Source organism: Parasteatoda tepidariorum, chromosome 2 (assembly GCF_982258835.1).
Source record: "Parasteatoda tepidariorum strain Cologne lab strain chromosome 2, Ptep-v5.0, whole genome shotgun sequence".
In the NCBI taxonomy this organism is placed as follows: Eukaryota; Metazoa; Arthropoda; class Arachnida; order Araneae; family Theridiidae; genus Parasteatoda; species Parasteatoda tepidariorum.
The window spans coordinates 92,241,062-92,258,603 of NC_141756.1; the positions used below are offsets into that span (position 1 = coordinate 92,241,062).

Consider the following 17,542-nt stretch of genomic DNA (forward strand, 5'->3'; position numbering starts at 1 on the left):
CCCTAATTTAAACTCATTTTCCTGCTCTGATATTATTACGCTTTTAATTCAAGAGTCTAAAAAAACTAAGAGAATCGTTGTTTTTTCATTATTATTATAGTGTAATTTTTCGCTACGTTTTAAGATAAAGTTATTTAGAATGGAGGTCTAATCTTATTAACCGTTTTAAAATTATTATTGTCGTGCAAATAACATTAATATAATGTTATAAACTAGAGTTAAAGAGATCTGTTATATGATTTAGAGCTTAACGATCATCTTCATGCGCATTGAGATGCAAGCAAAAATAGTATTTAATATACTCCCTTAGTTTTAAACTCCTGAATTAAAAGCGTATTAATAGCAATACTGGAAAATAACTTTAAATAAGGGATACAAAAATGTTTATAATGTTATAGAAAAATAGTACCTTTATGACTTTTATTAATTTTATGCTGATGACAACCAGAACAATATGGAAATGAGTGAGGAAAAACTGGATTCAACCAAGTGATTTTCCGGCCAATAAAATGCACCGACAACATTGGGAGACTGCGACATAATCGTTAGATTTTTATATAGAGAAAGATATTATAATGTAATTCTGGAGCTATATTTTATGATAAAGTTATTTAATAGCTGTTATTAACATACTGTTATTAATATACTGTTATAAATTACAGCTGAAGAGATTTGTTAAATGATTTAGAACTTAACGATCATGCACAATGAGATGCAAGCAAAATTTGTATTTAATATATCCGCCCGTTTGGTAAACGAAAACTTTAAATTACGGTTGTGAACTCAACAAATTTGTTTGAGCAATATAATTTTATAACAATATAAATGTTATTTTAAAAAATAATTTGCTCAGAAAAATTACTTCTGTTCACCAATAGATCTAATACAAATAGGTATTATAATACAAATAGATAATAATATTTGGACGTGGGAAGTGGAGGTACAAGCGTATGCAAACAGAATCTATAGATATATTTCTCTTACACGGCGACGAAAAAAAGCCTCATTACAACTCCCCGAATGGCAACGCTAGAAAATCGACCCATGATTGCCGCTAAATATGTCACATGCCAAATCTAGCTGAGATGGCTCAACATATAGTGCTTTTAAAAACGGAAACTGAAATAACCAGAGAGAGTATAAGCTAGGCAGAAGTGAGTAGTCTTTGTCGATAGATCTCTATTTTAGTATTTTGTCGAAAGCGCTTTTTTTTCACGAATTCATATATTACGAATTTATTAATTATAGCTAAAATTTTAACCTTTTTAAAGAGATATCAGTTTTAGAAATTTTATCTTCAGATTTTGTACTATAGCACATTTCTAATAGGTTTAACGAATTACATGTCTTTTATTTGAATTCAAATTTATTTTAATGACTTTATTTACTAAAAAGATGTAATTTGTTTTTAAAAAAAAGTTGTTATATGGATTAGAATTATTGTTTTGAATTCTTAGAATTTTGTGCATTTGCAATGTACCTAAGTTAGTAGCGAGCTTGGTTTGCGAAGCAAACCATATAGATTGCGTAGCAATTTTCGGGGGTTGGCGAGCGTTAGCAAGCAGGGGGCGCAGCCCACTAGTAAATAAAATAATTTATATTTGTAGTTAGTGAAGTGTGAATACTAAAATACTACTATATAGTTGCAAAATAACGTTATTTGTGAATTATATAAAAGTGGTTAGTAAAATTAATTAAAAAATACGCTTTTTCCAGTAATATTTTTTTAAAATTTAGGTTGTTATTCGCTAAGTCAATCGCCGCTGGAAAGAGACTGAGACCAAGGCTTAGGTGGTAGGACTGATTCGAAAAATACTCTAAAACAATTTAAGTAATAAATTAAAAATGTTTGATAAAGAACAGAATGATTTGGGGTAAAACTCTGCGATAAGCTAGGGCACACCTTGGGGTATCGCCCCAGTGAAGAAAGAACGAAGTTTATTATGGTCTGTATAAGTCAGTTTTCAAGTAGTTAATTATTTAGATTTATATAGTGGGAATTTTTAAAAACTAGATTCTAACGGTCTTTCAAAGAATCAAAAGCGTAATAAATTTATAATTAAAGTATATGCAATTTTTATAAATTTTAATATCGACGATTGTGTTTCACAGATAACTGAACACCGTTCGCCACTTTCACGCTTCGTCAAAATCGATTTTTTCCGCTCATATGAAAAGTTTCACACTTTCAGAAAAACTATTGTTTTATAAATTAACCTTTGAAGAGTCACAAAAAATCACTCTATTTTTTACTCTCATATGAAAAGTTTCACACTTTCAAAAAAACTATTGATTTATAAATTGACCTTTGATAATTCACAAAAAATTTAACAAAAACTTGGTACTTTTTGTCTATAAAAGAGAAAAAAACCTTCGAGTTTTGTAAAAGAAATTGAACTTATTATTTTGGAAACAGATCCTACGAGTTAAAGAAAGAAGGAAGCAAGGTTAAAATTAGTCTCACAAACTTACATGTTCAACTTCCACAAACTTACGTGTCTTAAAAGTATTTCGTCAATAATTTTTAATATATGGGACCCCATTGGTTAAAGGACTATCATTTAACATCACGTTCGAATGTTCTTCTTGGACTAGTTTAAACTAATAAATATAAATCTTACTGTTCCGCTAGAGGCAGTTTATATATTTCTAGAGAAATAAAGTATACTTTATTTTAGTGATTATACTTATGTGAGCTGAAGGCGAAGCTCTTTGCAACTAAAGTTAACAATGAAATTAGCAATAATTAAAGTTTGTAAATGATAAATGATATTATTAAATGAGTAAGCAGTAATTAAAGGAAACATAATTATAAATGTACGAAAAAAATTATATATTTCATAAATATACCAATTAACGACATTTACTCAAACAGCTATACCGAGTAAGCTGAAAGTTACAGAGTTAGCATTAAGTGAAATAAACAGTTAAGTTAACAATAATTAAAGAAAATACTATTATGCATGCATTAGAAAAAAAATTATGTTTCATAAATATATAAATCAACGTAATTTAACAAAATAACAAACCCGAGTAAGCTGAAAGTTATTGAGTTAGCATTTATTAAACGAAGCAATTGAGTTACCAATAATTAACGAAAATACAATTATACATGTATTAGAAACAAAATAACGTATGTTTCATCTATGTTTATAGATCTTGTATGTAAGTGTGTTATTTTAAATATGTGAATCAACGTCATTTAACCAAATAAATAAACCGAGTAAGCTGAAAGTTATTGAGCAATAATTAAAAAATAGTTCAGTTAGCATTAATTAAAGAAAGTATAATTATGAGAAAAGAAAATTTACTTAAGTTTTTTAAATGTCAATCAACGCTGAGTTATAGAGAATACAATTATACATGTAATAGAAAATAATTAACGTATGTTTCTTAAATATGTAAATTAACGTCATTTATCGAAATAATTTAACTGTGTAAGCTGATAATTACAATAGCAATAATTCAAAAAAAAAGAACAGTTGAGTTAGCATTAATTGAATAAAATATAACAATACATGTATTAGAACATTATTAACGTATGTTTCATAAATATGTCTTGCAACGTTATTAATCAAATAACTTAACAAGTTGTTGATGTATGCCTGTTTAGGCAGAAGGGGTGCGATTGTTCTTGTTTTCCAGTGGCGCCATCTATGGCCAAGAATTCGACTTCCACCACACCATACGTTGCACCCGCTTATTGGGCGGACTCATTCATACGTCCATTCATCCACAAATCGTAATTTTGACCTGAATCTGTTTGGACCGATCTCCAATCCAGTACCCCCAGAGGTATTGATTTGTTATGGGAACATGGAGGACTTTTTGCGACTCGACAGATTCAAGGTGCATCAGTCACTTTACTACATAGGCCTGCTGGGTTCGAACCCACAAACTCTCGCACATGGGCTCAACTTAACAAGTTAGTCGAAAGAATTAGTTGTTTTCAAAATTATATTTTTTTAACGTTAATAAAAATAATATTTGAAGTTATTGATATACTGTTTATTTAAATATATTGATTGTATATTAGTTAAAATCTTCGATTTAACCGAAATTAAAACAATATAATCACTCATATATAGTAAAAAATAATTCAATATACGGCAAAAATATCTTACTTAATACTACTTACTCGAATAATATAAAATGGAGTAAAAGCTTTATAAACGTACTTAAAATTAGCGATATAAATAAACAAATGTAATTTGATGAATTAATATTTTATACATAATTAAGAAGGTCGTTATTTTTTTTGATTTAATATATTACATATTGTTAAAATATAAATCAAATGAGAAAAATCACTTATCACTTATCAAATAACAAGCATAAAAGGTGATCGAAATTAACAATGCAATAATTTATGGAAATTTCAGAATTTTGCTATATAATTCGACAATCACTGTTTTGAACTTAAATTATAACCAATAAATGAATAATTAAATTCCAGTGGAATAAGACTATTTACTACGCAAAACTTAAGCTATTTACGCACAAATTTTTACCAATTATTGCATTTTGATTTAGAAATCTTCTTGACCTTCTAGAAATTTACATTTCATTACAGTTGCTTACTGTGTTGACATCATTACAGCTGTTTAGCTTCTTCGATTTCTTTCATTTATTCAGCATTCCATTCGTTTGCAATTATGAAGCCATGAAATCAATGTCAAGACATCAATCATTAACTTTTAAACATACATTGTCAGTATTTTCATTCCTTAATAGGGATATTAAAATACATAAGGCTTACTATCCCATTTTATTATTTCATTTTTCAGAATATTTGCGTTTTCTACAGATGAAAAAATAAACGTTTGTTGTTTTTATTTTTAAAAGGTATTATAAAAAGAAATTTACCTTAAGAAAATTGCAAATTATAAATTTTGAAGCAAACACTTTAATAGCAGACTCAAAACCTCAGTAAATGTTTTTTGAATACCAAAATTAAGAAAGAAAATTACCGAATTTGCTTAATAAAACTGAAATACAATTTGACGAAATTTCACATTTGTAATAAATTTAAACAATTAAGGGATACAATAAATTTCGATGCGTCAAAAATATTTTTCCAACATTTTATTAAAAAGTAGGCTATAATTAGGTTATAATTAGGTAATATCGTGTGGAAAAAATTATTATTTTAAAGTTAATTTGATATTGTTACAATACTTTATTATTAAAATACTTTTAGTAATATATAACTCTCATATAGGAGATCGTTTCAATTTTCCTCATTTCATAAGTTCAAGAAAAATTAACACATTATTCTTGAGATAGTTATTTACTCGCTTCAAATGTAAAAAAAGAAAATGAGAAAAAATTATTTCTTAATAAAGGATTAATGAAAAATTCAAAATTAGAGTTACTTCATGCTAAATTTCCAAACTTTTAATAACTCGAAAGTAACTGTACTACTTTTATTTAAATATTAGGATAGATAAAGTTACACATTTGAAAAAAAAATTCCGAGTCTTTCGTTAATCAAAATAAAGCAATAGTTTAAAGTTATGATTGATAACTAACTGAGCTTTAGAAGGGACAAATAAATCTTTAAAAAATTATTAAACTTTTTAAAAATCTCCAAATGGGCGAGATTTTTCAACTTAAATGAAAATCATTAACCTGGATTTTTGACGCCTTTTCACCTAGGAAAATGAAAAAGCAACAATTTAAGTGTCTTTCACTTGAAGCAAATCTAAAATTTTAAACTATATATGCAGTCTTGTCGTACAGAATTATTTAGGCTTTAGAACTCTTTAAAAATCACCAAATTGGCGAGATTTTTCCACTTAAATGAAACTCATTAACCTGGATTTTCGACACTCCTTTCCCAAGGAAAATGAAAAAGAAACAATTTAAGTGTCTTTCACTTGAAGCAAATCTGAAATTTTAAACTATATATGCCATCTCGCCATAAAAAATTATCTACGCTTTAGAAAGGACAAAAAACTGAAACATTTTCAAAATCTTTAAACTTTCTTAAAAATCGCCCACTTGGCGATTTCCAATCAATTTCTCCAAAAATTTCCACCTAGATAAAAACTATCAAAATCAAAGTCTTATTTTCAATTTGTACAAATTTTAATCAGTCCACGAAAGCTTTTCATTTTCCTAAAACTGTGATTTGTCTTCATATTGACGTTTTGCACTTTTCTCAGACTAAATACAGCCATGAGTAATTGTTGCAAACTCATAGCAGTTATGAAACTAGCATATTATTTGCAAAAAGGCATCATGTGACATCAGAGCCTTCGAAAAACAGACATAAAATCGAAGAATTACTTTCAATTTCTTCAGTTCTTATGGGTCCAAACAACGCACGGTTGCATTAACATTTATCAGTATTAAAAAATAAAAACAAAACCCTTTTTCGGTTTCAAAAAAATGACTTCTCCTCTCACAGAAATGTGCGCCATTTTCATTATTGGCATTTAAGCAAACATTCATGAATGTTACAAAGCAAAAGCATTAACATAATTTTTGCTAAAAGGAATTATTTAATGTGGTAGCCAATCCTTCGAAAAACTGCCTTAATGAAATATCTAGCTTCATATTTACAATATGATTTGCAAAGTTTTTAATAAGCTTCATATTAATTTGCAAAATTTTTTATAAAAATTTAAACTCCAAACACTACTTAGCTTAAATAAAATTACACATTTCTAATTAAATGAGTAAAAAAAATACTTACTTGCACAAACAAAGTACATAAAAATAATAGAATATTCAAATGGCAGAGCCAGTAACACTTCATTGCAGGAAATAAAAGTTTTTATGGTGCATCCAATGTTAGTCAAGCTTCGTATTTTTTTTCATTTCGGACTTGAAATGAAGTTCAGATCTTAGCAAATGTTTACATAGGTAAAGTTTTCTTTTTGATGAGATATTTCCAATGTTTTAAGTCATTTCATCTTGGAATGTTTGAACACTGAAAAGAAAAAAAATCCAAAATTAATGAAAAGTTATTTTAGTTTAAAAAAAGCAATAGCAAAATTAGATAAACTAAAATGCAAACAATGTTATCATATCAATGCGGTTTCTTGCTTATCTACTGGAGTTTTTTTTACAATAACATAATAATTTTATTGATTAAACTAATCCCAGGACAGAGTTTAAATTTTTTTATCTTCCCAAATAAAAATTCATGATGATCCCAACAAAAAATTTTGATGGTTTATGCTGGTTTCACTGCAATTCACGATGGTCCAACATCATTTGATGGTCACCATCATCCAACATGTTCCGTTATATTTTCATCGTTTTTGATATGACAACAAACTTCCATCATGCTACTTTAATACTACGATGTTTTAAGTTACAAAATTAGACATTAAAACTTAACTCTCTCCAAATATACATACCTTTTATTTAAGGGGTTCAAATTTCTGACCCCTAAAATATAGAGGGTAACCGCCATCTGGGAATCATGGTCCTGAAATTTTGGTTCTGGAGAGCGATCCAAAGTTTGAATCCTCTAATATGAATTTTTATTTTTTGCGTATTTCGCCATATCTTGAGAACTTTTTAAGCGAATTGAAACATTTTTGCACACAATTAAAAAAATTGTGTATTCAAGTATAATTCCATGCAAAAAAATAATAAAATGCAGTTAATATTTTTTTTAATAATAGTCGAAATTTTTTTTAATTGTAAGGTATATAATTTTTTACAAAATTTGAGTGAAGTTAGTTCAATTTTTCCTGAGAAATTGAATTTTGAAATTTTGAAAAAAAATATTTAAAACTTGATTTTTCCGGAAATGTCCACCTAATTTCAATCAAATTTTGTATTTCGCCATGTAAAATTAAATATTTTAAAATGATGTAAAAAATTGTATACTTAACAATAAAAATTTTTTCGATTATTATTAAATAAAGTAATAAAAAACAATAAATATTTACTCAAGTTATCTTTTATGTAGAATTATCTTTCGATGAACAAATTTTACAAATTTGTGCAAAAATGTCAATTCGCTTGAAAAGTTCTCAAGACATGATTAAATGCGCAAAAGATAAAATTAATATTAGAGGGTCCTAACTTTGGATCGCTCACCTGACCAAACTATTAGGACTATATTTCCCAGATAGCGGCTACCCTCTATAATTCAAGATTAGGTTCAAAATTTCAAAGCTACGGATTGGTAGTCGTGAACTTAAAATTGGGTCAATTATTCAACGACGGTTATAAAAAACAATTTACAGTTAGTATCCACATTCCCCAGAAACAAATTCTAGTAGATTATAAAATTATAAATGAAAGTTATATAAGTCTTTAAAAAAACGAAAATGGCAAATTTGTTAAAATGTTTTTTAGCATTCTTGTAATGGTTTATAAAAATATACGTAGTAGGAATGTCTGAAAAATGCAGTCAGTGGTTTAGGTAAAATTTTATAAACTAAAAAAAATAGTATTACATTCAGCAGACAAAATTTTTTGAAAAACGTTTACGTCATTTTTCATTAGTGAAGCTCTCTTTAATTTAACTGAATTAATACAATTGTTTGAGTTCTTCCTATTCGTTTTATGCATTTACGTTTTGAAAAACCCTAATAAAGTATGACATTCTAATGCTCTAAAATGACTTTTTTTCTTAAAAACAAAATATCATAAACCTTTTTAATTTCACAAATTTTAAAATTATCCAAGAGTAATAATATGTATTAATGTATTGAATTTAGGTTCAAATACTACAAAATGCAGCAGACAAGTGGAATTTTTTTTTTAATTCCTTTAAATTTTATTATCAAACAATTTATATTTTCAAGAAATATTTTTCTTACTATTCTCATGAATTTGTAATCTTTAAAAGAGATTGTTTAATTTAAAATGATAGCTTACAGACATGTGACAAAAGTGTTATGTTATTTTTTTTCCTTTTTTAAAAAAAATCAATGTAAAAACTAAGAATTTGGAATTATGAAGCTTTAGTTGTTATACTTACGACGTTTTTTTTATTTAATAATTTTAACTAGAATAGTAAAACTTACTATTTTTATATTCTAATTTATATGAACAATAAGTATTTTTAAATAAATATTTAGTCTTTTAATGTTCTATAGAAAGGATAGTTGAGTATAATAAATTTTGTCGAAAATCAAATATTTGTTTTTAAAAACATTTTGCTTGTTTTACTTATATGTAAGACATAAGTTGCATGTTAAATTCTGCTGTGCAAACAAAAGCAATAAGTCTAGTTTATAGTGCTTTAATTTTTTTTAAACGAAAAATGTTCTTCTGGTAAATTTAATCTTAAAGTCACTGAGAGAAAAAGCAATATTCCAAACACGCAAAAAACGAATTTATTTCATTTCCATTTTAAAACTGGGGATCTTAAATTAGCTTCTAACAAAGCTTCACGATTCAGTTGTAAGTAAATAACAAGAAAATGAAAGGACTAAGAGGTTTCATTATTTCAACTTAAAAGTTAAAAAACTTTTTTAAATTATTTGAGGTTCTTAATACTACTTTTATCTTTCTTTTGTTTAATCCTTTACTTCATTTTAATTTTTAGGAGTTTAGTTCCGTGAGTTTTTGTATTTTAACTTCATTTTTTTTGCTGAAAAAGATTTCTTTCTAGAACACAGAGAATTAAAAAATTGGAAACGTTAAATAAATTTCAATTTTTAATTAATATTTTTTATTTCCTTTGCCATAAACTTTACTCTACAATATTTAAATTTTATAACACAATTATTTGTAACATTTACCATTAATGATCTTATTTTAAAAAGTAATTTAAATATCAAAGGTGTACTAATTAAAAGAACCTATTTTAAAGTTTTCATCGGAAAAAACTATTGTCCAGAAAGTTATTCTATTTTTGTAGAACACAATGCTAACGTAAGGTTATTATTAGGTTTTGAACATTAGGTTTAGAACATAATGTTAACATAAGGTAGGTACGTACTTTATTTACGTCGCTCTAGAGCTGCACAATAGGCTATTGGCAACGGTCTGGGAAACATCCCTGAGAATGATCCGAAGACAGGCCATCGCATTTTTGATCCTCTGCGGAGGGGATGGCTACCCTGTTTGCACTTAGAAAAATTTGAAGTTGTTTCGAATTAGATTTTGATGTTTGAAATTAGATTTTGATGTTTGTACTTATAAACAGTTAGAAGTTTCTTGAACTTAGAAAAAATTGAAGTTGTTGGTCATTTGCAAATTTCTGAAGCTGTTTGTACTTAGCAATATTTTTAAACTGTTTGTAATTGGAAAATCTCTGAAGCTACTTGAACTTTTAAAAATATTTAAAGCTGATTATATCTAGAAATATTTTGAAGATGTTTGTAATAAAAATTTTTTAAGTTGTTTGAACTTAGAAATATTTTGAAGTTGTTTATAATTAGAAACATTTTGGTATTTTTACTTTGTATTTTACGTTGCTTGTACTTAAAAAACTTTGAAGTTGTTTAGACTTTGAAAATTTCTGAAGATGTTTTTACTCAGAAATATTTTGAGGGTTTTCAGACTTAGTAATATTTTTAAACTGTTTAAATTGAGAAGTTTCTGAAGCTAATTGAACTTTGAAAATATTTAAAATTATTTGAACTTTGAAAAATTCTGAGGTTGTTTGTTACTAGAAACATTTTGAAGTTGCTTCTATTTAGAAAATTTTTAAGTTGTTTGAACTTTAAATTTTTCAAAGTTGCTTATACTTTGAAAACTTTGAAGTTACTAATACTTCGAAAATTTCTGACAATGTTTGCAGTTAGAAATATTTTGAGATTTTTTAGACTTAACAATATTTTTTTTTAACTGCTTGCACGTAGGAGAAAATTTAAGTTGTTTGAACTTAGATATATTTCAAAGTTGCTTTTACTTAGTTGCATGATTCATTTAAAATCCATCTCAGGCAGCGAAACTTTTAATGAATATTTAAGTTTTCAGAAACAAATTTTGATTCCTTCGTTTTTCCTTACATAACATTTCTCAATTTTTTGAAACTTGGTTTCATTGTGGCAGGCAACGTTAAACATATATAATTATAGTCGTTACATTTTAGAAATTTTTTTTTAATTTAATGCGCTCCATTACGTTCAGATACTCTTAATTTGAAAATCGTGTAAAACAGTTTGTGAAGTTAATCAGAGAGAAAAATATTTTGATTTTATAGTCCGATTTGATTTTATAGCTAATATTTGATTTTATAGTAAAACATTCAAAACATATTTTGTAAAGAAAATGAAAATCAAGTGAAAGTGAATTTCGCAAAGAATTTTTGTGAGGAAAATTTTTTATTCCACTCAAGATCAAAACTTTAAAGTAAATATTTAAATATATTTTATACTATCCTTCGTTATATGCTAAGAACTAAACATGGATGGGTCTACCATAAAATTTGCAACCTAAATTTTAATTGGGCAATGATATCACTTAAAATTTTAGGAGTAAATTTATGACACAACATTTTTAACAAAAGTTTACGAACAATTTTAATTTTTTTTCTCAAATATCGCTAAAACATGAAGATATATATCGCTGATGGGCTGGAGTAGTGGCAAAACACTCGTTTTGAAATAAGAACAGGTGTAAATAGAAAATACATATTCTTTTCAGCAGCAATATTAGCACAACTCATAATTCAACTTCAAGGTAAACTTAGTTTAAGCAAACTAAAGCATTTCTTATGCCTTTTCCATAGCAATGAAAACTTTAAATCCACTTATCTTAAAATAGGGTTTTTTTAATGGCCGGGATAGCCTGGTCGGTAGGGCGCTGGGCCCATGTCCGAGAGTTCGTGGGTTTGAACCCCGTCGGCCGAAGACTCCCCGTGTAGCAAAGTGACTGATGCACGTTAAATCTGTCGAGTCGCAAAAGTCCTCCATGTTCCCATAATAAATCAATACCTCTGGGGGTACTGGATAGGAGATCGATCGTTCTCTGATTCAGGACAAAATTACGATCTGTGGATGAATGAATGAATGGGCCCGCCTTATAAACAGGTGTGGCGTATGATGTGGCGAAGTCGAATTCTTGGCCATAGATGGCGCCACTGAAAAACAAGAATTGCACACTCTGCCTTAAATTTGCTAGGTTTCACCAAGCAGGCTTGCCCGTGTGTCAAGTGGCATTAGAACCAACCACCAACCAACCATGTATCTTTGAGTTGTGCCGCTATTGCAGCCCATGAGCGATATAGGAAGTATTGAAGCTATTATTGACTGATGTATTAATGGTTCTTAAAAATTACGAGAAAGAATGTGTATATATACTTCTTCGAATAACTGGTAAATAAGAATAAGTTTTATTCACAGCTATAAAATTTGTGAACAATGCTTTCCTATTGATTATGATTTATCATGAACAAAATAATGAAATAAATACATAAAAACATATAATTCTTAGAAAGGATTTTCACATCTGAGAAATAAATATGAGCACAGAGTTAATTTTTGAGGTAAAACAGATCATAACGAGGTATTAATGGGAAAAAAACAGAGTCTTCTATTTACCATTGGGGAAAAATTGCGTCTCTTTGTAACACCTGATACATTTTTATAAAAGCTTGTTATGTTCTCTCATACCATATCATAGTGTTAGAACTAACAATACCACGTGCGATTTTCTTGATACTTTTATTTCTAAGTTTAATATTCAACACCACATTTAAGAAAACAGAAAATTCTCAACTGCAAACAATCTTTGTTGTTTTTAAAAATATTAGAAAACTGGAGCAAAGCATCATGGATCGTGCCTAGATCGAACGTCTCAAACTTAAGTGCAAGTCACTTTTGTTTCGATGAAATATTTTGCTCTCAGCTCTGTTTTGATAAACTATATACACTCAGTTATGCTATACTCTAGAATTTTATAATCTTCAACATATATGCAATTAAAAAAATACTTCCGTTAAAAATACGTGGTTAATATTTGAGTATGAAAAAAAAAACTATAATGAATTCGGAAGAGTCACTGTTGAGGTTGATTAGATTAAAAACATTGTAGCATTTTCATTTGGTTCGGCTTAGGATAAAACAAGTAAGAACAAATCACAGTTTTATTAAGAAGACAAAACAATTTAGCATATAACAATAATAATCAATGAATAATCGCTGAATCTACACAGTCCAACACGCATTACCCGAAACAACTCTTCTTCGTTTCATAACTGTGCCTGAAGGGTTAGTGCGGCACGCCCTCTGACGAAGTTACCAAACACTACAAACATGAAAACCACTTTTATTGAAGAACTTAACTTTGCTATCAAGACAAGTGACATGATATAGTTTTGATATATTTTTTGTAACTCTGAGTCGAATAAACCCTGACCTAAGTCGATGCCACTGAGGGATCAAAAGATATAATATATAAGGTTTTTAGGGATAAATAGTACAATACAGTGCTCTGTATTTGTTGACAAAGTTTAAGACCACAAGGATGTTTTTAGAATTGATAAGTATTGACAGAAATTTATGCCTCTTTATTTCGCTGCTGATAGTATTAGATTTTGACTGCCAAACTATAAAAACATAGCCATTTTCGAATATCTTTGAATAATCTTTGATACATAGGTCCATCGAAAGTATTTACGCCTTGATAAGATGTGTGAAAATATTCGAACATAAAATAATGGTGAGTATTGTAATTCAACAAAAGTATTGCTGCTTGTAAACTAATGTCTTTTTTCTCAACATTTCATAAGTTCTGCAGTTTTCAAACCCCAAAATTTTACAAAAAAGTTTTTTTTCAGAAAAAAATAATTCTAACAATTTTGCACAAAGAACGTAACCGAAAATTTCAACAAAATCAAAAATATCAAATATCTAACTCTGTCTGAGTATGACGAAATGTCTCTTAAATATAAAATTGCCACTAATAATGTCTACGCTTTTTTTGAGTTTTCGATAAATCCATTTTTTGAAAATATGTAAGTAAGCGCGGAAATTACGGAGCCTCTTATATGATATAAGACCTCAGATTTCAGTAGTAAGTTTAGAATAATGACTTTGAACGCAAACAGTCGAAAACTAAATAAATATTTACTTTTAATTAGTCTTCTCACAAGAGATTTTATTTTTCAATCCTAACACGTTGATAGAATTTAAACATATCCTATTCCAACCAGCTATCATGTTTGCAAATTTCTCAGAGAGTAGTTCTGTGTTGCATCAAAAAAATAGTTGAGTTCTAAGAAACGAAAACAATTTTCAGTTCTTTGGTTGTCAAATAGCGAACATCTAATAATAGTACTTATTTTTAGGCAAGATACGGAAAAGAAATGATACATTGTTGATCCAAAAAAAAAATGGATTCCAAGAAAAAAAATATGGATTCAGAAGAAACCAGTTATAGTTTCTTGTAAGATGAACTCATGAGAATTATTCATTTCACTTTTATAGTAAAAATATTATACAATCGAATTTTTTTATAATATATATATATATATATATATATATATATATATATATATATATATATATATATATATATATATATATATATATATATATATATATATATATATATATATTATAATACTATTTAGAAATGCATTATTTTTTTTAATGAATTAAAATTGAGATTTAATGGTGCCAATACCAACCTACATTTGACGCAAGAAAAAAGAGAGTGATATTATAAAGGATGAATATGAAGGTATTGGTAATTAAATGATCCAAAATCTGAGAGCTTCTCTACCGCGTTAAACAATAATGTCATTATGATAATTAAAGTAGTGAAATCAATAGGGATTGCAAATTAATCAATAAAAAAAGTATCTATTCAAGGAAACCAATTTCAATTTTTGGTAAGTTGAATTTTTGAAAATTAATTGATTTTACTTATAATCCAAAATGGTTCAGTTAACTCAATTTTAAACTATGCAAACTATTAGCAAACAATGTAAAATTAAAATTTTTTTATAACATTATATTTAACATTTATATAACATTTTGGAAATGCTGGACATTTTTATAAAATTTTATTTGGTAGTGATTTTAATAAAATTAACAATAAAATGGTTTTTATAAAATGTGTTAAAATTTGGTAAATGTGGTAAAAGTTGGTATTTCTATCATAATACCTTAAAGCATGGTTAAAAACCATTTATTCTGTTAAATTTCATTTTTTGTATTTTTTACGCAATGTGTCGTGATAAGAACTACAGTTTTAAAATCAAGAGCTTCTGGTAAACTGCAGCGATAAATTACGAAAATTACCAAATAAATGATTCAAATACCGTATATTTTGGTTTTATTAATCAGAATTAATGTTTTTCTTTTCTTACGAGAAATGCCATTACCATACAGTACAGTGATGTTACCAGATTTTTTTCTCCATGTTTTATTTATTATATTGACTTATTGCTATTTTTTTCATTCGAATTAATCTTAGGCTTGAGGGCATCAGAAATGAATGCTGCACCAAACTTGTTAAAATTACATTGTGCTACTTGCATAATCAAGGTATGAAAAAAAAATAAAAAGGGTTTTAGGAAATACACTTGAAGCAAGAGTAAAAACAAAAGAATAATGAATTGAATATGTAGCTTAATTGGAAAAGAATCTGATTCTGATAAAAATTACTAAACAAAAAATATAATACGTTTCGAAAGCAGTGAAATCGCATGATGTCACAAACCAAGTCTGTCACGAAAAAAAGGAGCAAAAATTAAAATCGATAAATTTCAACAAGGTATCATGGTTAATAAAATTTCTGCTTTCACGAAGAAAACGAACAAATTATTGGTATTATGTTTTAAACCCTTTCACTTTTAATCAATCAACTTAAATAAGAATATACCATAGAAAGGTTTATTTCAAATAAATCAAATTTTCTGTTTAAACCATGGATATTCCAACTTGGCTAAATATATTACAGCTTAACACGAAACTTATTTAAAAGAGTCTATATTTAGATTTTCTGAAATGGAGTTAGATCTGTTAAGGCCTTTAATCATATCTTTTCGAAATTTTCTAAGATAGGTAGGAGCCTACGAAACTCTATTTTCTCCTAATTTGAAAATTACCTCGAAGATTCAACTCACGGAAGACAAACTTAGTTAATGAAGAATTTTATTTCTTGGCTTGAAACTAGGTATTTGATTAATTTAAATAAATTCGCACTCTAAAACAGAACATTTTACTTTTAATAGTTTTTATATAAAACAAAACATTTTACTTTAATAATTTTTATGTAAAACAGAACACTTTACTTCAATAGTTTTTATATAAAACAGAACATTTTACTTTAATAGTTTTTGTATGAAGAAAAAACAAGAAGAATTTTTTTTAATATGAAGAGAATGTTACTTAATATTTTTGTAGTTTAATTAAAAATTTAACAAAATCGCTTGCCAGATTGGTGATTTGTAAACCAGTATCGCTAATGTACGTCAGTATTGCTGGTTTTCGATAGTAAATAATTTCACTCCAAGTTGATAAGGTACGCTGAAAAAAATACTAAGAGACATGGTATAAGTGAAACATTGCAAAATAAACAACCCATCTATTTTTCTTCTAATTTACCCCTACTTTGATAAAATCGAAGCAGACTGAACGGAGGTTCTTGTGACGTTAAATCAGTAGTTTTGAAGACAGCGATTATATAAAAAAGCGTATTTCACGTTTTTTTTTCTTATCATAAGATATACCAGCTATTTTTCAGAATAATTGAATGATTTTTATTCTGGATACTCGTAAGGTTTTCAATTCAGTCTTAAATGTCTAATGCAAATTTTTAACTGAACATCTAACAGGTATTCACTTTATTATGTCTAGACTTCATTTTAGTCTTTTTTAATTCTAAACATAGTAGGAAACGCTAATTTTCAGTGGGCAACAAGCACGCGGTAATATATCATGAAACCAGAAAATGCTTATATTTTCCATATTGTTTTCATCAAGGGATTCAGAAAGTGAGAAATAATAAAAAAAGAAATGAATTTCTCGTATAATAAAAAATATTCTAGATCTAAGTAATTTTCTTGAAGATATAGAAAATTAATTAATTTTTTAATAAGACTTTTCTTACAGTATAAAAAGCAAATTGCTTCCTCACAAGCATAACTGCTTACTCTTAAAATGTTAATTGTTGACTTTTGTCATAATTTTGTTTGCCTATTTTGTCATAGTTTTGTTTGCCTATTCCAGTTCTTGATTTTAAACTTAAGAGAGGTACCCGATGTGTTGAAGATATGCAACAGAACAAAAATTAATTTTTGTAATTTAAAAACATTCAATTATAGAGGTGAAGAAAAAATAAAATTTAAAATCTTCATAATTTATTAAGAAATCTTAATGTGATAGGTTATGTGGAAATTTTTTTTTTGTATTGTTTAACTAAAAAATTAATATTTGTAGATAGTTCCTGAAATTGAGAAGGTTGCTCTGCGTTAAAAAATATGTTCATACATATGTCGAACAGTAAGCAAGTTTTTAATTAGTTTCACCAAACCAAAAAAAGTGTTATTTTTAATTTTTTATGTATCTGTAACATTTTTTAAGCAATCTTAGTATATTCTAAGATTTTTTTAGAGTTTTTCTCATGTAACATTTTAAGTTCTGTCATTTTTTTTAAATATATGCTATGA

General features: G+C 27.3%; 1 protein-coding gene across 4 annotated transcripts in view; it reads right to left on the reverse strand.

Annotated features, from left to right (window-relative positions):
• The window catches only part of LOC107453385 (calcitonin gene-related peptide type 1 receptor), a 411,922-nt gene that overhangs the window by 119,823 nt on the left and 274,557 nt on the right, over positions 1-17,542 (reverse strand). For all 4 annotated transcript variants that reach the window (XM_071177833.2, XM_087157756.1, XM_071177834.2 and 1 more), the window contains one exon: positions 6,701-6,937. In XM_071177833.2, the coding sequence (XP_071033934.2) occupies positions 6,701-6,763 (63 nt within the window). In that variant the 5' untranslated portion in view covers positions 6,764-6,937. The remainder of the gene's footprint in view (positions 1-6,700; positions 6,938-17,542) is intronic.